Source organism: Uranotaenia lowii, chromosome 2 (genome assembly GCF_029784155.1).
Source record: "Uranotaenia lowii strain MFRU-FL chromosome 2, ASM2978415v1, whole genome shotgun sequence".
In the NCBI taxonomy this organism is placed as follows: domain Eukaryota; kingdom Metazoa; phylum Arthropoda; class Insecta; order Diptera; family Culicidae; genus Uranotaenia; species Uranotaenia lowii.
Window position 1 is genome coordinate 269,387,503 of NC_073692.1, and position 21,246 is coordinate 269,408,748.

Sequence of the window (21,246 nt, forward strand, 5' to 3'; positions counted from 1 at the left end):
TTTCCAGCCGCTAAAGAATGGTCCAGTGATTCGTGAAATGGTTTCTTCATCAAGGAGCAATTTCTAAGCATGCTTCCAACGATATTGCCCATTTGAAACGTATGGTACTGGTGGTCCACGTTTCTTCTGTTCCTGTGTTCCAGATGTCTCTGCGTTCTCTGCTCCATGGTAGGCCCAACCATTTTATGTTTTTGATCATTTTAATGTTTTTATATTAAAACGATCAAAAACATGAACAAAGAAAAGAAGAATAATAAAACTTTTTTATTTTTCTTTGGGACTCAGACATAAGTTCTGGCTGTGGAAGTACGATTAGTGATTAGTGATTAGTAAAACGATACTACAAAATTGAAAAAGAATAGTACGTTTTTCAATCAAAACCACAAACTTTTGACGACATTTTTAAAACGGAGCTAACAATTATTTAAGATTGAACGAAGAATTGTCGAGGAATTTTACGACTTTGAAGAAAATGAATGGGGTTAAGCTTAAAGCAATACTGTATTGCTCGTTTAAAGAAAACCGGATACAAACGTTAACACGTTAACAGCTATATCATCCTTTAGGATGATTCATCCCTTAAAACCTAAAAAGAAAAAAAAAAGCACGACTTCATCAAAAACTCCACGGATGCAGTTCCGAAAGTCAACACCAGGAAGACTAAACCGATGGAAGTATACACTGATAATCTTCCGTTTTGCGGTTATTTCCGATGGCAAAATAAGGCTTTATTGAAACATCGGTATATTGAATTTTTATGCCAAATCAATACCTAAATAAGGGCAAGGGATTGAAACCAAAATAAAAAATTATTTGTTTTTTTTTTCAAGATGACAAAACAAGGCATCATTAAGGTTTCCTTTATTACTGTTAAACAGAAAGTGAGATCAAACTGATAGCATGATATGATATAAAATTTTCTGTGATGAAAAATCAGATTTATTTAGGTGTTCAAAACTAAACCTTACTGAACGCAAACAGCAAATTTGTTCGTTTCCGGGATAGTGCGTGCGTTTTTAGTGTTGATTTTTCAGTGATTGCATAAATAGGCGTAATTAAGGTAGCATTATTTCGTTAACAAAAATCAATTTATTAAGTGTTGAAATTTAAATTTAGCAAAAAACAAACAACGAACATAGTGCTCGGATTTGTTTTGATTTCTCAGTCATAGCAAAACTAGGCATCGTAAAGGTATCATCGAATCGATAAGAAATTAACAATTAAAATCAAAAAAATTATATCAAATTTTACTACCACGGCATTATAGGAAAGTTATGTTTAATTTTGAAATAAAAGTCTGCTCGGGAAGACCACAATTGTCTCAGAAAGTTATATTTTTCAACCTAAATGGAATTTCGGAAAAAAAGTCCCATCAATTGGTGTTTATAAATATTTCGTCTTCAATATATTCTCAGAATAGATATTTCTACTGCTACTACAAGTGGGGTTTTATGTGAGTGTTTCTGGTTGTGTTGTGTAAGGCTAGTGGTATTCTACAGAAAGTAAATCGGAGAAGAAAAACAATCTAATCAAAAGGGTGGTTTGTTGCATCTTTCCACACACGACTACACGTGAATTTATCATTGGAATTAGAAAGGGTGTAGGAAAATGTTTAAAACATGATGTGTTTTTATCTGGTAATTTAACTAATTTTGTTTTTGTTTATGCAACTTGAGATCGAACTTGTTTCATCGATCGGTTGAATTGACGGGGTTATTTTTGTTTGTTTTCTGAAATGGTTCTTTGGTTACATTTGATTAATAATTGTGTTGACTTACTTTTTACTACTCGATCAAGGAAACAAAACTAGGATGAACTACTATTTGCAAAGGTAATATTGTTATACTTTCTTCAATGATTTGCGTTACTTACTAAATTGTTGAAGAAGGGAGACAAAAATACTGGTTATCATGTTATTTTGACCTTGTGGTTTATGACCATCTCGATCTTCTAGTTTCGAGGCAGTTTTTTTTCTTCTATGGATGAATGACTTTCAAGCTTTAGGAGCTCTTAAGGATGATATCACTCGACAGTTGTTTTCTATGATATTATGTAGAACTGATAGCTGAAGTCTTTACTTTGTTTAAAGTAAGTATGATGAGATGGATTGGGGTGTTTGTTGATGTGTTACATGGGCGCAGCTAAAAGTGTAACATCATTTGTGCATCAACGCAACTCGTTAGCAAAATAAAAACTAGTCATGATACAGAGCTTATCGTTTCTATAAAATCTTTTTTTCTTGATTCATAAACTCATTTTCAATGTGCATGTCTATACAATAAATACTTTTAAAATCGAAATAATCAACATTATTCATAATATTTGTGTATGTGTTTCAAGTATTTACAAGAAAAATAAAGAATCTTTCAATTGGATCCGATAATTGCAAACGTTTCGTTCGGTTCGTTAGGCTACTAAAGCTTAGTTCTTTTAGAAATGGGACACTTTCATTTGCTAATAGCTCGTTAACTAGTTATTGGATATTAAAAATTTGAACAGCATTTTGTTGCCTGTAAAAAGTACTATTCGACCTATTTTTTTCAAAATTTAAAATTTACGCGTTTTTGAGATATGTACGATGCTTGAGAAAAAGAAAAAAAAATTTTTGCACAGATTCCTTTAAAATTCGTCATTATCAAATTGATAGCTGAAAAAACCGTTGATTATTCAAAGAATTACTGAGTTTATGTGGTGGATAAGTATGCAAACACTGTCAATAATGTCCACAAAGTTCAAATCAAGCATTGGAGTGAAGCAGATGATCGGCAACAACGGTTAAGGATCATCAAGGAATGCAAGTCTCATACCAGCATTTTTAATTTTCAATAAACGAAAAGCTAAGGGTAGATCGCTGAAATGTCCAAAACAATTTTCTCCGATAAGCTGAAAGTGTTGCCTAGTGATGACTCATTGAAATCCAACCTCAAACAGCCATTTTTTGATAGTTCCAAAGCTCTTAAGCTGTAAAACCGGTACCGAAAAAAAAACGTTCAAAAATGTGATAAAAAATAACCAAATTTGTTCATTTCGAAACAACTGTATCCACTAAAATGCTTCCAGTTTCCAGTTTCCAGAGAAGTATTGGACCAAAAAGTATCAGAAATTGAAGAAGGAAGGTGAAGCCACCTAAAATATAGATTTTACAAAGTATAAGTTGGAGAAACTGATCAATACCATGACAGAAAAAAGTGTGCGCCGGCCAATGGGAGACACCAAGAATAAAGTAGAAATTTCTTTTACAAAAAACGGTAAATATTTTTTTTCAAATTTTTTCATGAAATATCATAACATTGCCTACTTTTCCTTCATAGAAAGTATTTCGTTCAAACGAATGGTTTTTGAGATACAGGCATTTGTAACTGTCCCATTTCTAAAAGAACTAAGCTTTAATATGTGTTTTTCCAATAGAGACTCGAGAGAGCTTGTTGTGTGATTGATTGTGTGAGACGCGTGGGCGGTTGTTTTAACAGGACGAAGCACTAGCGTTGGGCTGAGGTGAGCTCGCCTCGCTTGTGGTCGATTGATTCTCGTAACGGTTCCGCAGGCTGGATAAGGCCGTCAGTAGCCGGTTATTGGCCGCATCTAGGGCGGCAATCTGCTGGCCCTGGGCTTCGATCACGCGTTGCTTATGGGACAGAACCAGTGACATTTTGTACTGCTCCCTGCGGAGTTCTTCCTCCATTGCGAGAAGACTGGAAATAGTAAAACAAAAAAGGATTAGACCACTCACAAGATTAAGGACACATTTCAAACTCACCGTCCAATGATGCTTCGAATTTTGGTGTCACTGTGATGGCTGATTGCTTCCAGATCGTCCACCACATCCTTCAGTTCCGATTCTTCCAGCTTTTGGCGCAGCTCATCGACCGATGCCTGCAGCCGTTGAATTTCTCGCTCGCACTGTTCGACCGATTTGCTGGCACTAGTCCGATGGTGGCGCCGTTTGCTGTCACTTCCACTGACGCTGACACCGACGACGGCCCCATTGGCGCCGCTGATCGTGACCATACCACTGCTGTTGTTGGCATGATGACCACTAACGGCATGGTGGCTGGACGATACCGGATGATGAGGCTTGCCTCCGCCGCTTTCCGTATCGGTGGAACTGTCCGACAGGGTGCGCCCCGAATCGATGCTCATGCGTCGCTGATAGCGTCCATTGGTGCCACCACTGCTGCTGCTATTATGATGGTAATGATCCCGGGAGCTGTTCATTCCGGTGGAAAAGTTCGGAATCGGTTCCTCACGTTTGTACTGGAAGGCCAAAGAAATAATAGAAATGTTACCAATACAAATTTAAATTTTAATTGAAGGCTAAATTTGAGAAACCTAGAATCGAACGACTCACCTGCATCAAAGGATTTGTCCTCGGCATTCGGCTGCTACCCAGTCGGCGGCCACCATTCAACCCGACAAAGGAATCGTATCCATTGCCGTTGTCCACGGTGAGCGAATCCAGCTCCCGGTAGTTGTCGTTGTTGCTCAGCCGTTCGTCACTGCTTGAGGTGTGCAGATTACCGCCACTTCCGATCGTACTCAGGTGGCTCTTGTAAATTCCTCCTGATCCAACGCCTCCAATCAAGGTGCTGCTACCGTTGGTCGTCCCATTACCGTTGCTTCCGATGATCAGATTGTTGTTGTAGGCATTCAACGCACTGTTGGCGTTTCCGTTGGAGGTCGCGTGATGGTAGAGCGGGCTTTTGTAGGGAGGAAGGTCATTGTTGTTGTTGTTGTTAAGGTTGCAGTTCAGGTTCGCCGACTGATTGCCAACCCCGTTGTATCTTTGGTTGATGAAGCCGTACTTGCTGCTGCTAACCTTGCGAGGAGGCGGAACCTTGTTTGCGACGTATTCGATCTGCTGCTGGCCCAATTCGATAGGGCTGGAGCTTTGCGACTGGGTGGTGATGCTCTGATACCCGGAGCTGCAGATGTTGGAAATTTGTCCAATGGAGATATTGCTGCCCTTGCTCTGAAGTTGATCTTTGCCCTTTTGGTTCTCGATGTTCTGCTCGTCGGCGTAGTTGAGGAGGTCCTCCAGGTCATCCAAGCTCATGGGCATGTTGGATGGATTGGATCCCTGATGGGCATTGGGCGTAGAACTGGTAACCATCTCACTGTGAGGGATTCCCAGGCTCAACGGATTCTTGCCGATGTCCGAGATCAGGCTGAGCTGAGACCCGTTGAGGTTGCGACTCCGGCTACCATTGATGTGGGTTGACGATTTTAGCAACGGAGTTGGGCTTTTTCTGTTGAACGGATTGCTCGGGTCGAATCCAATCTGGATGAGGTTGCTTCCGTTGCCGTGATCTTCCTGCTCTCCTCCGTTGATGTTCGTATTGCTAACTGTGACGGCATTGTTTCGAGGCAAAGTACTAGCACGAATGCCGCAGTTCAACACCGGACTCTTTTCCTTTTCGGTCTTGAGGCTTCCGATGTTGCTGGCATTGTTGTAGTACTGCGTTGAGATGCCGTAGTTCCGTACGTTGCCAATTTGATACTGATACTTGTTCTCGTTGGCGTTGGAGTTTGTACTGGACACGCTTTGATGTTGGATTGCACTGGAATTGTTGCTTCCGCTGAGCATCACGTGCAGATTCGAGGTCGAATTAATACTGGAAGTGGAGTGGGAGTGTTGCAGGGGATTTCCCTGTTGGCTCTGGTTGAGCAGAGGGCGAACCGTGGGATCGTTGTATCGGAAGATGTTCTTCTCGAGGGATGTTGGAGTTAGGACTCCGCGGATGATACCACGCTCGGCAGTTGGTTTGATCTGGGCGATGACCAGATTGTTTTGTTGGTTCTCTTGGTTTGGATGTGGTTGAGGTGATGGTTGTTGTTGATTTGTGATGAAATTGTTAGTTTCCTTAGCGATCGTAATGGACTCGAGGATGTTGCATAGCGGGTGTAGCTCGACCTGTTTTGTGGAAGGCAGCTTTTGAATACTTTCTGCCAGAAGTGTGTGTAAAATTGACAACTGTTTGCCCTGGTCGATGTATCCGGCCCAGTCGAGAATGCTTTCCTGACTCGGGCAATCCGATCGTGTCGAAATGTCGTGCAAGAACTGTTTCATTCGTGGAGCTTCCTGTTCGAGGAAATCGTTCAAGAACTCCATGAAGTTTTCCTTTCCTTGGAACCGAGTGAAGTTTGCCAGAGTTTGCAGGGTCTTTGCCACCAAGGTAAGGTTACGAGTTGCTCGAGCAGAGGGTAGTTCATTGGTGATGTTGAAGAGACTAGGTGACAGGATCGCTGGACAGAGAAACCGGAGAAAAATCGAAGCACTGATCAGATTATCTGCCATGTCTTCACGATCGAGCAGCTGAAGCCTTTCACGGAATGTTGAGAAGCAATCGCGTAGTTGTGTGGGAAAATTTTTGCTGCTCTCAGCGATGCTGTTCCACGCACTCTTGACTGCGTTGCGAAGCGCTTGCTGTTGTCTCGAGAGCGATCCGTTGGCCTTTAGTGGATCAACTTCGCAATCGCGATCTGAGGAGATGATCTCCGATATTGGGGTCGATAGTGTGTCTTGCAGGTATTGTTCACCTGTTAGTTTAAGGAAGGCTTCCATACTTTTGGTCGCCAGGGAATTTCCTCTGAACGTTAGTCGCTGATCGCCAACTCTAAGCAAATCTAGTGCAACGACGTCTGTTAGGAAAGCGGCCGCCATACCCTGGGCATGCATCAACAGTACCAAAGCTTGTCCAATGTCTTCCTTGGCTTTCACGCCAATCACCGGTTCCAGTATCTCACAAACCTTCTTATAGTTTTCTTTCAAGTAATCCAAAAACTCCTTGTAAACTCCCAAAGGCAGAATATCTATGCTCTGGAAACGGCACTTTATCCTTAGGGTGGGAATCGGTTCTTTGGAGGAGTTTTTGCTAATGCTGTCGTGCTTCTCCGTCATGATTGGATACCAATCCTCGGAGAATGTTCGTGATGTGACCTCATGGATCGGAATCTTCACGCACCCGACCAGGGCGTGTTTGTCCCGTTTCTTTTTCTTCTCGCCTTCCCGATAAACGTTCACCGTTATCACGTTGATGTCCGGTACGTCCGGGAAGTCAAAGTACTCTCCCCAGAAAAGCAACTCCGTCCGGAGCTTCACTGACGTCCGACCGTACAATGTTTTATCCAGATAAATTTCGCAAAAGTATTTCTTCTTCGGTGGTAAGGCCTTTGCTTCGTACACCCACATCTTGAGGGAGTTGTCGGTGCGTCGACTGTTTTCGGCATTGGGGGCGATCGACTTCCTTAGACTGTAGATCCAGAGGTCCCGTTCCTGCCGTGATCCACAGCTATAGTATCGTTCTCCCCGTGGGCCACCCCGAACCTGGAAGCAGTGTCTTCGTCCGAGGACGGAGGCGTGAACCGGAACCACTCCGATGGCGCCAATACAGGACAGATCAATGGTGGACATCACAGCGTGGTTTGAAAGTAGACTCTCGTGCGATCTGGAACCTCGAAGCCCGCCCTGTCCTCGCTTGGACCGTTCCAGTTTGGTGACTGACTTTGTGCGCTTCAGCGGGTTCGATCGGAAGGAACTAAATAATAGAAAAAAAATCCGATTAAATTTCATTTTTGTGGAATTTTGAATTGACACAAAACTTACCGTTTGGAGAAAAAGTTTGTGAAGCGGGAGGTGGATTCCGATTTCTGACCCAGAATCGGGGTGCTCGGTGCCGAGCCTCTTCGACATGCTTTCTCGTAGGAAGTGTCTGGGGGAGAGAGAAGAAGAGAAAAGAGGGCCATAATTAGTACACGATGTTGTTGGCAAAGGGCGGCTTTCACAAGTGATCCGATCCGATATGATCGGCCGAAAGAAAACCCAGAAATGATTCATAATTAGGGAATTGTATTCAATTGAAACCACCATCATTCATCATCGTTGTGATACATTTTTTCTGCTGCTGTCTTTTGCCTTTTAGGCTTTGTCTGCGCGCCGCCGCCATCCCGACTTAACTGGACTGTGTTTATTTCATTCATCCAGTGCGTTAGCCGATGACACATTCGAGTGGCCCCAAACTTCTCGTGAATGACCAATTTGTTTATGCAGTTCGTAGAAACAATATAACGACTTTTGGCATTCGGGGCGTAGGCTTGGTCAGAGTATCAAATCTCAATCTGGGATTCTCTATTTTGACTGGCTGGAGACCAAATTGGGCGACCCCATTTATTTTTACGAATAAAAAACCTCCTACGCTAAGACAAATGGGCTATGAGCATACGCAAAGCATTTGCCTATTATTGCCGGACTTAATGAGGCCCTAATTACATGCATTAATTTTCGTTTTAGGACAGAGTTATGTGTGTACAGAATTTAATCTTTTGAAGAGCATGATGATTGTTTCCATAATTGCGGAATCTGGACATAAAAGTTCAATTTTAGATTTTTATCAGAATAAAAAATTCAGACAAATTAAGGTTTTTAAATCAAAGTTCAAAATAAGTTTGAATTTAACGGGATTTCAACTGTATTGAAAATCGAACCAGCCAGATAATTCAATGGACTTGGCCTCCGATGCACATTCGAGCCCACGTGTGTGACAATCGAGGAAACCATATAGCAAGAAAAAAAAGGGAAAAAAGAGATGTCGTTACAGTTTGCTGCAAAACGGATCGAATTACGCTGGTCTGGTTCCATTTCAATCCACCGACAAAAAGGTTTGGTAAGCTTTAAGGTCACGACAACGGCGAGTCGGAGCTGAATTTAGAATGTCTCTCCATTCCGGCAATCTCGGGGGATTATTTGTATAATTTTTTTTTGTTATTTCCACTACATCCCAATCCAATTCAACGTCTCTCTTTCGTGATGAATGGCTTTGGACACTGATTGTAGAAGAATTATAGGTATAGCTAGGTATGTTTTCCCTTCGGATAAATCGTTCCGACGAGATGGCCACTCGGCGTCGTTGTTTTGATGATGAACGTGTCCCATCAACGAACGGCTTTAATTTCCTCTCTATAGACTCCAGAGATGATGCGTTTGAATGTCCGTTCGTTGGTTTCGGATTTCTTTTGACTGATTCCCCCAACGCTCGCTGCTAGAGCAAACATGAATCGCTCACCCGAAAGGTCACATTCCATGTTATATTTTTCAAGCACTGTTTTTTCCAAACCTTTTTGCTGGAGCTCACACGTGCATTGAAGTTGAGTGGTGAAAACATGCGTTTTCTAGGGCAGATTCAATGTTTGGTTAATGTGTAAGGTTACAAATCACTGTCGCGATGGCTTCTTTTGGGTTTGAGCGAAAAAAGGGTAGGCACAAGGCAGGCCCGTTAGTTTAGATAACATACCGTTTTTTAATCAGATACCCCAGCGATTGCCAATTGAAACCGCTAAACGATGTGTAAAAATTGGCGATCACTTATCACTAACTGAAAAATGAAGCCAAATACGAATAAAAAAATATTATATTTTACAACCATAAAGTGTTTGACACTCTTCATTCATCATGAAGCTTCGAAATGGAAGAAATAAGGCCAATTTGTTGGATTGTTTCTTTACTATTCTACAAAATCTTTTTTGTTGGTGTTTTGGTGGTCTTTTTTGTCATAAACTCTCAAGGAAGTTTTAATATTAATGCATACATCCAGGGGTAAAGACAATCTGAAAAATCTGAACTTTTTCAACGATTCCTAAAATAATAAAGGTCCTGTATTTTCTGGATTTATTCTTCATTTTTTTTAAATATCTATTTGAAGCTTTTTAAGTGACAGAAAAATTATGAAGCTTCAAGTAAATTTGTCAAGTTTGAAAAAATCGGCTCATAAGCTACTGGTATAAGGCGCTAGATCTAAGGTTCCAACTTTTTTTTGGGTTGAACCTTAGTGTATGCAAAACAGAAGTTGAGAGTTCGACTGTCCACAAGAAGACAAATATTTCGCTCAATGGTCCTTTTCGCGATAGCTAACTTATGGCAACTTAGATGTCGGCCTGACCTGAGTTGATTCATAGTCAATCACGAGGTTTTGCAGGTCCATCAGTCTCTCCGGTTCAATTCTGAAACTTTCATTTCTTATGTTGAGACTGTAAGTCAAAAGAAAATTGAGAATAAGTCTAAATTATTGATGAATAGCAGTGAATCAGATTGTCCCTGATATTGTCTCAATACAATAGCAGTCTCAATAGCATTACAAAACGAAATAGGTAACCAAGAATTGTTGCGTCTATGAGAAAAACTTCTAATGTGAAATTGTCCTAAAATTAAAAACTGGCTGATTTCGCAATAATGAAAATTAAATATGTGAACAGATCATAACCTATCTGAGAAGAGCACTTGGACTAACAGTAATGAAACCCCTGTTAAAAGTGGTACAGGGACACTGGGTCGTGGCCGTGGCCAATCTGACCGGTTCCGGAACGAAATATGTCAAAGTTATCGGATCGAATAAAAAAGTATACAGATAGGGAAAATGTATTTTAAGTTCTAACACCAGTAGTTTTTTTCCAACACCAGTGAACTTGCTCTTAGTAGGCGATTTTTAATTCACTGGTTCTAGACATTGCCGCTTTTTTCCAATGATTTCCTAGGAGTCAATTGGTTCGGACGTAGTCCAAATTTGACATTTTACTTGAGTAATATTTTTTAACGATTTTTCACGTGTGTTTCAAAAGAGAACCCTAATAGGTGTTAAAATATTGATTTCGGCATTGGGTGTGAAGGGTTTGCGTGTTAAGGCGAAAATCCATGTTAGGAATGCGTTTATCAAAGCTAGTAACAGTGCTCGAAGTTCGATCTGATACACTTCTAACATCGATTTTGGCCATACCACATCATCAGAGAAGACAACTTAATCGGTTCTAGTATATATTATTAACTAGCACGCTTCTTAGATCGGGTTTTGTAAATTACGATGCCTATTTACTTCTTTTTTTATAAGATTGTTCTCCTACACTTTTAATATTTATTTTTGTCAATTTCAAATTGAGCTCTTTCTTAGCTAAAAACAACAACCCGTATCGGTGAATTTTCAGAGATCTTACATATAAAAAGGAGGCATTTTTTTTGTTACACCATCAGGTACAAACGGACGAACAAAATGGGGTGAAATTTGGTTTTCGAGGATTTTTCGGGTCAGAAATGGTTTGTATAATATTTAAAATCAACTAAAAATGGGACACAAGTCGAACAATTTTAATACGATTTTCATTAAAAAATCATTCATGAGTAAAGTCTATTTCACATAGAATCTGATCGCATCTTTTCATTTACTGCAGCGCCCCTAGTTGTCACATCGCGAATCTATTGACAGTGTTTTTATCAGGATGGTTTGTTTACTTAGTGGTGAAAATTTCATCAAGATTCAAGCAGTCAGTCAAAAGTTATCGACGATGGAACGCGAAAGGCGAGAGAAAATTCTGCACACTCACGTAGAGAAACCGACGTGGTCAGGGGTAAGGATCGCGAAATTCCTGAAATATCCAAAATCGACTGTAAATTCGGTGCTGCAACGTTACCGGGAGACCCTTACGGTGGATCGAGCAAAATAAACCAGGCGTAAAAGTGGAACATATGACCGGGAGCTGCGAGCAAAGGTAATTCGATCAGTTCACAATAATCCTGGAATCTCCTTGCGTGATTTGGCGAAAAAGTTCAAGACGAACCACAGTACAGCTCGACGAATTTGTTTGCGAGAAGGCTTGCGGTCGTATCATGCAAGCAAATACCCCAACAGAACGCTGAAACAAAACCTGGTTGCCAAAACCAGGGCAAGGAAGTTGAACGATAAAGTGTTGACCAAGTACAACGGATGCATTTTGATGGACGACGAAACTTACGTCAAAATGGATTCTGGACAAATACCCGGTAACAAATTTTACCTTGCGCAGCGTAAAGGGAATGTTGGGGGTAGATTCAAGTTTGTTTTCTCAGATAAATTTGCTCGTAAGTTGATGATTTGGCAAGGGATCTGTAGTTGTGGGAAGAAGACTAAGATTTTCATCACTGGGGACACAATGAATGGAAATGTTTTCAAAGAAGAACGTCTCCAGAAGAGGGTTGTGCCATTCATTCGGTTTCACAAAGGTCCGGTGAAGTTCTGGCCGGACTTGGCAAGCTGCCACTACAGCCGGGATGTCGTTAAGTGGTATAAGGAGAACAAGATCGGTTTTGTTGAAAAAAGTATCAATCCACAAAACTGTCCGGATTTTCGTCCCATCGAGAAATATTGGGCAATAGTTAAGGGCAAACTGAAGAAATGTGGCAGAACGAGGTTACCAGCAGTACCGTGCCGAAAATGATGGGTGGTATCACAAAAAAAGTTCGAAAATTCATCCGAAAAGCTGACGAATGATTTTTATGTATTTTTTTCCTTAAAGTGCAATAAAAACCCTACAAAATGACATTTTTATTTTTGTTGTACATTATTTCTTTGCGAAGAAATTATCTATTTTATCCGACCAGATTCTATGTCAAACAGACTTTTCATATACCGTGGTTGAATTAAAACGAATCTTTCGATTGCTTTGATTCAGTACTTTTCTTCATTTTATCAAAGCTTCAGATCTTGTTTAGATATTTTAGTTTCAAAAATACAGAAGAATAGCTTTAAGAAATATCAAAGAATTCAAATTGACAAACAGAAAACTTTTATATGACTTTTTCTCAAAATTACTCACAGTCTTGGGAAAATCTTTGTATTGCTTTAAAGTTTGCCAAAAAGTGAACAAATTTATTCAATAAATTATCTCTAAAGTTATTTCAAAACAAACGCTGACTTGAAACTTTGTCACAAAATTATTCAAAATTAACTCTTAAATTCTTTTCACCTCCGAAATTTAAGAACTTTGTTGCCTTGTATAATAATTCTCAATTAACTAGTGTATTTTTGCTTTTCATTTTTAACGGAATTGAGGTATGCGCTTTTATTATTTTTGTTGAAAACCTCCTTTCCATTAGATGCAAATGTTTTTCAATATGTTTGAGCCTTTTTGGTATTTTTTTTTTCAGAGAAATGTATCGCAATAGATAGAAAAACATGTTATAAAGTCGTGAACCTAGTGTTTTTATATAAGGAATATAGCAACCTTGGCAAATCGTGCAATATTCATAAAAATTGTTATAACGAAAAATTTGTTATCTATCCAGATAAAACTTCAGCATAAATTTCAGAAATCAGATAAGAATTCAGATTTCATAACCCAGGACTCAAATTTAGAATTCTGATTTAGAATTAAAAGTCAGAATTCAAATTCAAAACGGTTCATAACGCATTGACATCCGAGTTTCGATGAAGGTGCTGAAGCAGAAATCCTAGAAATTGGTAATTTAATCTTATGACGCACAAATTTAACCCATTCGCAGTTTTTTTTACTGGGTTCGAATAAAGTTCAAAATTTATGCGATATTTTCTGATAGTAACTCGATATTTTTGTTGAATCCATTGTGTGATGGCAATCAGAATTTCACACTCTTGTGTCAGTTCGGAGTTGAGTGACATCCGAATAGATCCGTTCTCTAAATTATATCCATCCATCCGACTGTCGAACGATAACCGTTCGTTGATGGGGTTACCTACATTGTAGCCAACAAAGCCAATCCGTTCCGGACACGTGAAACTAAAAACCACCAAATCCATTGCCTCACTGAACTGTGGTGGTATGTAGCTTCTGATTTTTTTTCTGTCTTTCGTATTGTGTCAAATTTTGTTTCCCCTTTCTGAGCTTTGAATCACGCAAAATCGAAACACCTTTTGCCACCTTTTGGATTAGCGTTGTAGCGACATAGTTTTTTTTTCGGGTCCAATTCGCATCTCCCCTAGCTCTAGGGTTAGATTCGATTCGGTTTCGGGCTTTTGTGTGAAATTTCTCAGCCAAACCGTTGACAACTCTGTCAATTCGATAATTGCTGGAATTTTAACTAAATTGGTTTGAGGGATATTTTACGAACAAGCAACTTCTGTCATAAAATTTTGAACTCAGAATATTCGTCGAAATAAACATTTGATAAATATTGTCGGATATTTTTAGATTACTTTGCACCTCAATTATCGTTAATAATACCTAGATAAATTGGTAGTACAAGGGTCACCTTCATCATAAGTTCGAATGGCGATAATTGTATTATACCTATAATTTAGCTTTTATTGAAAGTTTCTTCTTTCGTGATGCGCTCGTTTGTCTCCTTCTCGAGAAGGAATTTCTCCACTTAAAACACAGGAAATTAAATTTCACGCTTTAACTTGTGTCTCCTCTTCAAGTCATTGTTGAGCGCAACCACCGAAAAGTCACTCTGTCGGGAGTATTGGAAGGCATGGGATAGTGGAATTTCCTATCCACGTCCCGTGGATCATGATGATTACTGCAATGCAATTGTCACAGAATGGAATGTCAGCTCAATTCGGTCGAATCAAACGTGATTATGGAGCTCGGAATGGAACAAAGAAACAAATGGAAAAGTAAAATATGTTAATTGTAATTTCCCATCGATCAAAATATCTCGGTACTTCGTCAATCACCGAGGTGTGGGAGGGATTTAATTCAAAGTACGATAACTGAGATGAATAAGATACTCTCCTTATTTGGTTCGAACAATGTTGTTCCTGAGACCTTGGATTGGAATTAACTAGCTAGGCAAACTTCATTACACGCCCAGATAGGCAAATTACTTGGGACAGCTAGTAGCTACTGATCCAAATTATGACTCCGGCAGGAGATTCGATTAGTGGATAACCGATCAGGGACGAGGCGGACTCATTAGATTTGGAATCAATTTGTAACTGGCTTCATTATTCAAACGGGCAGAACCGATACAATCTGCCGCAATAAAATGGGCGGATCAGCGTTTCGGAATTGATTGGATTGGCGCCACCTCGAAGGGAAGGTTCAGCGATCTGCGTGACACTTCGATCGATGTCAGGTAACGACGAAACGGAAGTGAGAGTAGACCACAAACCGCTGCCTGGCTGCATTAGGTGTGCTCCTAGAAAAGCAACGCCGCCAATAACAACCGCAGACCTAATTATGCTGAATCACTTTCTCGCCCCAGTCAGCGCCCTGCTTCGAAACTATCGATCGCATCGGATCGATCAGTGACTGGGAACTTAGGAGCTCAGCGACAGCGCAAGGGACAAAATTTCTCCGCGCCAATAATTTGTCGAGCTCAATGGACTGTGACATTCCGTGATTAGCAGAAAACGGATATTGTTGAATCTGGGTAAATTATGGCTCGCTTTCAAGTTTTCTTGTTTTGAAGCTAACTAATTGTTGAAAGAATTTTAACTTATTTAAATTATTCAGAATCAGAAATGGGAACCTTAAAATTTAAAATTATTTAACAGTAAAAAAGCAATGTTCAAAAAATGAGAACAATCCTTTAAAGAAAAATACATCAAACGAAGTTCAATCGACGTTGAACTAGCATGAAATAATTGGTGAGTCATAAGTAGCTGGAATGAAATGATTTCTCGTTTTCCGTGACACATAGAGACAAACAGTGGACTTTGGTTTTGTTCGACAACTGAAATTCAACTCAAATACTTCGTAGTAATGGACTGTAAGGTTGCCATACAGTTCCGAATGCTGTCCAAACATCTGAAAGATGCGCATTAGCAAAAATCTTTTTTAAGAACTCAATCATAGACAAATTATAATAAATCTAAAGGGTGTCCACTAGACTGCCTCAAATTTGTATGGGAAATTCAAAACCTGTAAAATGTTATGCGCTGCAGGCTAAAATTGATCCTAGGCTTAGTGCAAGATCTCATGCCAAATTTGGGTCAGATCGGATCACGGAAGGGGTCGCTCAACGACCCTGAAGTTTGTATAAGATTTTGAGACATTTTGTTCAATAACTTTGGTTCCCTTTGGCCGATTCCTTTTGAATACGGTTTTTCTTGAAGCCTAAATTATGATAAATATTTCATCGGAAGACTGACAGTTGATTCTAATTAAGATAAAAAAGTTATTAGGCTTCAAAAATGGGCTTACTTTTTTGAAGGAGGTATTCATCGTTGCTAATGAGTCGGGGCGTTCAAACATTTCTTCGCAACATAAACCGTGATGAATACCACCCTTAGAAATGTTATCCCGTTTTTGAAGCATAATAACTTTTTTATTTTAGCTCGCATCGATTTGCAGTCTTGGGATGAAATATTTGTCATGATTTGGGCTTTAAGAAAACCTGTTTTCAAAAGAAATCGGTTGAAGGAAACCAAAGTTATTGATGAAAATCTGGATTTTCATGTTTCTCCCAAACAAAATGTCTCAAAATCCCATACAAACTTCAGGCTCGTTGAGCGACCCCTTCCCGTGATCCGATCTGGCCCAAATATGGCATGAGATCTTGCACTAAGCCTAGGATCAATTTTAGCCTGCAGCACATAACTTTTTCAAAAGTCGGGTCATTTGGGGCACTCTAGTGTCCACAATGAAATTGCCACGCTATGAAATTGCTCTAACTTTTTTACCGTTGGGTATAATTTAATGAAAATTTGCGTGGATTTAGTTCATAGTGCATTGTTTACATCTTACAAGTTTGAAAGTCCTGTGATCAAAACTCGCGGAAATAGAATCGAAAGAACAGCTCGTGCCTGATAAAATCTTGCTCATTCATCACGAGAACAAGGATCTGTCGCATCGTCTTATCGCTAAAACGTTGGGAATTGCAAATTCCATGGTGTCGCGAGTGATTAAGCAGTTCGAGGAACGATTGACCACCGATCGGAAGCCCAGAAATGAAGGAAAAAGTATTCCGTACAACACCAAAAATCACAAACGCGTAGTTGGGGCCTTCAACCGAAACACGAACGCCTCCGTTCGGGATATGGCTAAGAAACTGCACCTAAGCCGAAGTTTTGTCCAGAAGGCCATAACTGCTGACGAAAGTTGAATGCTGCATCATGGACGACGAAAAAGATGTGAAGGCCGACTTTAAGCAGATCCCCGGCTACCTGTTTTTCACGGCCGAAGATAAGTTCAGCGATCCGAAGCATGTCCGCACTCAGAAGATGCCCAAATTTGCGAATTAATTCCGGGTTTGGAAAGCAATCTGCACGTGCGGGAAGCAGAGTGCACCTTTCGTGACACAGGACCCGGTGAACAGACAGGTGTACATAAAAGAGTGCCTCCAAAAACGGCCAACCTTCCCAACACTCCGGAGCTCCGCCCCATCGAAAAGAACTGAGCGATTATAAAGCAGCACCTTCATAAACGACCTAAGGAAGTGAAAACAGTCGAGGTCGAGGAACTGAAGAAAGTATGGGTTTACGTGCAAAAACGGTTGAGGCCAAGGAGCGGGCATTTGCATATGGACAGTAAATAATATACGAGTAAAATCATAAAATGAAGTTTAATAGTTATTTTTCAATCCCTGAAAATTTAATGGTAATCGGATGAAAACTCAAATTTTGTGAATCAGTTTTGTGTGTGGCAATTTCATCGTGGACACCCTTTAACACGAAAAAAGGCCACAAAGAAGAGTACGAAACTACAAAAAGCGGCTTGTTTCTCTAAAAAGTGTGTTACAGAAAGCATAATATTAATTTTCCGGCTACTTGTGACTCGGGCATTTATACTTTTTCCGATTATTAACTTCCTAATTCACTCCAAATTTGTCCCAATATGTTGGAGATTCTGGTATTCTGCTTTTGTGTAAGACTTATTTATAAAAATCCATTTTTAAGATATGCGCAAAGTTACTAATTTTATCGTAAAATCTCAAAACTTGAAATAAATCAAATCTAAATTTCGATACTGAGAATCACATCCATAAATTTAGTTTACGCGCCCACCAGCTGAGTAACGCACGCACAAATTCACGTCCGCCCTAGGCATATGCATTGTGTGGTGGTCTTTTGCTAGATTTTATAGCTCGATTTTTCCGTTTGAACGCCGTTGTTTTTTTTCTTCGCATAGGTATTATTTTCTCCTAATGTTTCCCAAAATGCAGCACCACAATTAGCGGCAGCTTAGGCGTTTCTTTTCCGGTGCCACCACAACGGACGACCAAAAACATGCACGAAAGGGTCATCATTCTTCGCTGGGCTGCCCACAGCAATTCGATGCACCTACAGTTTGTCATGTCGTCGACAGTTCCTCAGTTAGTTGCCCATATAAAAATAAACCAGGTCCAACCACCACTGCTAAGCAGCAGATTGTGCGTAAGGAAAGCAACCGCCCCAATGCAAGAAAACAGTTTAAGTCAATTAGTAGCATTTCACGAAATGGCTTGGCGCGCTTTCCTGCTGCCGGCAGCAGTTGATCCGGGCTTAGGTTTTGAGGAAATGGTCCAAGAATGCAGCTAGTGCAGTGCCTTGTCAATAGACAAACCTTATAGATTATTGGGGAAATATTATTCGATAGAGCCCCAAAAGGAATTGTGCTTGTGGTGGGTTGATGGAAGCCTTGATTGAAATCGATAAAAACGAATTTAAGCAAATTAGGCTAAAACTGGGAAAAGATTTTTCTACGAAACACACTGTTTCAGACCTAAAAGGGTACCCCAGAAAGAAAACAGCATCCATAGTTGTTGATGGGTGATCATTCATGTTCGTTCGTTCATCAATTTCCCCCAGCACATCGATGATTGGATTGACAAACCACATCACCGGAAAAGCGAACCCGGTGGGGAGTTTCTAATGAAAAAAAAAAAAAAACAAAAATCAAACAAAAAATAGAAGCAGGAAGTCTTACGAGATTCGATGACGAAGACGGGAAGCAATTTGGTAGTGTGGGTACCTACTTTAAAACAGGAAAAAAAGATCGACAAGATGCTGGTTATGGTAACGAGTTGGGATATGGCTAATGATGGCATTATCTTGTTATTATTTTGAGGATGCCAGCAGCTTTTATGATAGGTTTGGTTTGGACTGTTCCCTTTTCAATTTTGGGGAAGATTTTTTTTACTAGCGTCTGTTTATTGTTTTTTTGTTATTTCTATGCAAATTTTATTTCCAGATCTATCGTGTTGTGAGGTCTGCAAAAGAGGAAGTGTATCCCTTATTAGCAGTGAATCAAAAATCGCATACTAACAAATGATAAATATTGTCCCAACTTGAACTTTTCGTGACAAAAAAAAAATCTTGTGTCTAAATGTACGCTCGGAACGATAAAGATCAATTTCGTTGCTAACGGATTCCGATAATATTTTTTTCAGAACACTCTTTTGTTGCTATTGAAAAATATATGGATAAGCGGTTCCAAAAATACCAACTAAAAGGTATCGGATCATAGCTTGCGAGATTTTTGAAGATAACTCTTGAAGAGAATCGATAGGAGAAGCGTTTCGGTGACACTGGGTCGGGGCCATGGCCAATCCGGCCGGTTCCAGAATGAATGTTATCAGATCGAAACGTAAAGCAACGTGAAGGGCGGACTCAACAAGTTGTTTGTTGAGTTTAACCTTCAACATATTTTGGATACTATCTCCAGATAGGCGATTGGTTAGTAAAAACCCTATTGAACGCAGAAAAATCGCGGAATTTTTCAACAATGAGGTTCTCAAACGCAAAAACTTAAGATCATAGGTTGTAAGGGATCTTGGACCACCTATATTAAAGTGTTTTTTTAAACATTCATAACTTAAAATACATTTTCGCTATCTGTATTGTTTTTTATGCCAAATGACTCAGTGTCTCCGAATCGCTTCTCCTGTCGATTTTCTTAAAGAAGATTATGTCTTTCTTATGCCTATCTTATTAATATGCCGCAAGTCTCGATCCGATAACTTTGACATATTTCTTCCCGGAACCGGTTCAAAACTCATCCATTATTTATTACACAATTTTGAAGTAATGTTTACATGAGTGAACTTGAACTTTAATGTTTATTTGAGCAAATTGAATATCCTGTTCTGAAAAATTAACTTAATTTTTCCCAGCAAACATAAAATCGCACTAAAATTGATAACTCAAGTAATTCAAAACGTTACTGCGAATCTTAATTCCAACTAACGCAAGTAAAATGTCGTTAAAATTGTTACTCTAAATCGGATTAAATGGTTTAAATCGGATATGATAAAAAGTCCGCCATGTTTGCAGATTTTGAAGACGATTTCGTTCCTTTTTTCTCCCACGTGGTTCCAGTGAGAGAACAGCTCTGTTGTTCTCTCTGCGACCAGCAGTGCAACCAGATTGCTAAAATTTAGATGGTGTATTTGCAAGAATTGCCCAATGACAGAGGCAGCAAATATTGTCGCTGGCAACGGTTCACATGCGTTGAGTGAAAAAAACTTGTGCTCTCTTGCGTTCTTTCAGCATGTATGAATATGGTGTCGAATATCTTCCAAATCGTATACTTCTATCGCTTTAGCCAGAAGTTGAAAATATGTATGTATATTGCCTCCACTTTGGTATAGGTAAATGCGTTTTTTTCGAGTTTAATACGATGATTCTATAATGTATATGAAACGTATAACAAAGTTGTTGAGAAATATACCTACAAAAATATTTTCTGGGTTGTTTTTTCTGTGGAAACGAACCTAGTTATGGGTTTTGTGCCAATTTAGAAATTCTTTACAGGGAATTTTCCGCTGCACATCTTAGTCGAGGAGCGTAACTTCGTAAGAATGTTATTAGCTGTGAAGGGTATGTTCTCTAGCGTTGAAAATAAATCAATTAAACTGGTATCACTGCTGGTGCCTAGCAAGGTATTGCACGACTTCTTTTGAAGGAATACTTCGCTAATTCATCTACTGTGACTAAAACAATTTTGACGGTTCATTGATTTAAAAGTACGGTTTTTACACAACTTTTTTAAATTTTTTATGATCATGATCTTAAAAAAATCAGAACAATAACGTATAGCTTCTGACTTCAGTTTTCCTATACACTCAGTGGAATTTTTGCTAAGCATTTCGTGACTGATCTACAGATTTTTCCGACGCATGATTTTTTTCGTTTTTTTATACTTTGAATAACCAAAAACTGAAGAGTTGTAGCTGGATATTGTACAACAAACATATTTTGTAAAAGTTGATTGAGAAACAAGAGAGATATGGCAATTTTAAGCAAGGAATGCCAAATTGACAAAAAACTTAAGTTCCTCGATGTCGAAATACAGGGTTACAATAAAGTTTCCGTACTTTTAAAAAACTGTTAGCCTGTAACAAAAGAAACATCCTATGGAACCTTCAACAGCATACAAAAAATTGAGTTTATTATACGTTGGATTGCGATGAAAATTTGCACATGGAATTTTCGAGGGACGCTCAATTGATTTCAGGTATAACATTTTGGGTCAGAGAATGGCAAAAGGGGTCGTCCATATTAATTGAAAACTGATTTGGGATATGTACCAACAGTGGGTTCTTTGTCA

The 21,246-nt window shown here is 39.5% G+C and overlaps 1 protein-coding gene across 3 annotated transcripts in view; it reads right to left on the reverse strand.

The window, feature by feature from the left end:
- Positions 1–1,376: 1,376 nt before the first annotated feature.
- LOC129744161 (ras GTPase-activating protein raskol) overlaps positions 1,377–21,246 on the reverse strand; it is an 82,670-nt gene continuing 62,800 nt past the window's right edge. For 2 of the 3 annotated variants that reach the window (XM_055736572.1, XM_055736571.1), the window contains exons 3-6: positions 7,604–7,709; positions 4,349–7,535; positions 3,758–4,254; positions 1,377–3,692 (exon numbers count right to left, since the gene is read on the reverse strand). In XM_055736572.1, the coding sequence (XP_055592547.1) occupies positions 3,464–3,692; positions 3,758–4,254; positions 4,349–7,535; positions 7,604–7,709 (4,019 nt within the window). In that variant the 3' untranslated portion in view covers positions 1,377–3,463. The remainder of the gene's footprint in view (positions 3,693–3,757; positions 4,255–4,348; positions 7,536–7,603; positions 7,710–21,246) is intronic. The other variant, XR_008736838.1, reaches the window with a different exon arrangement.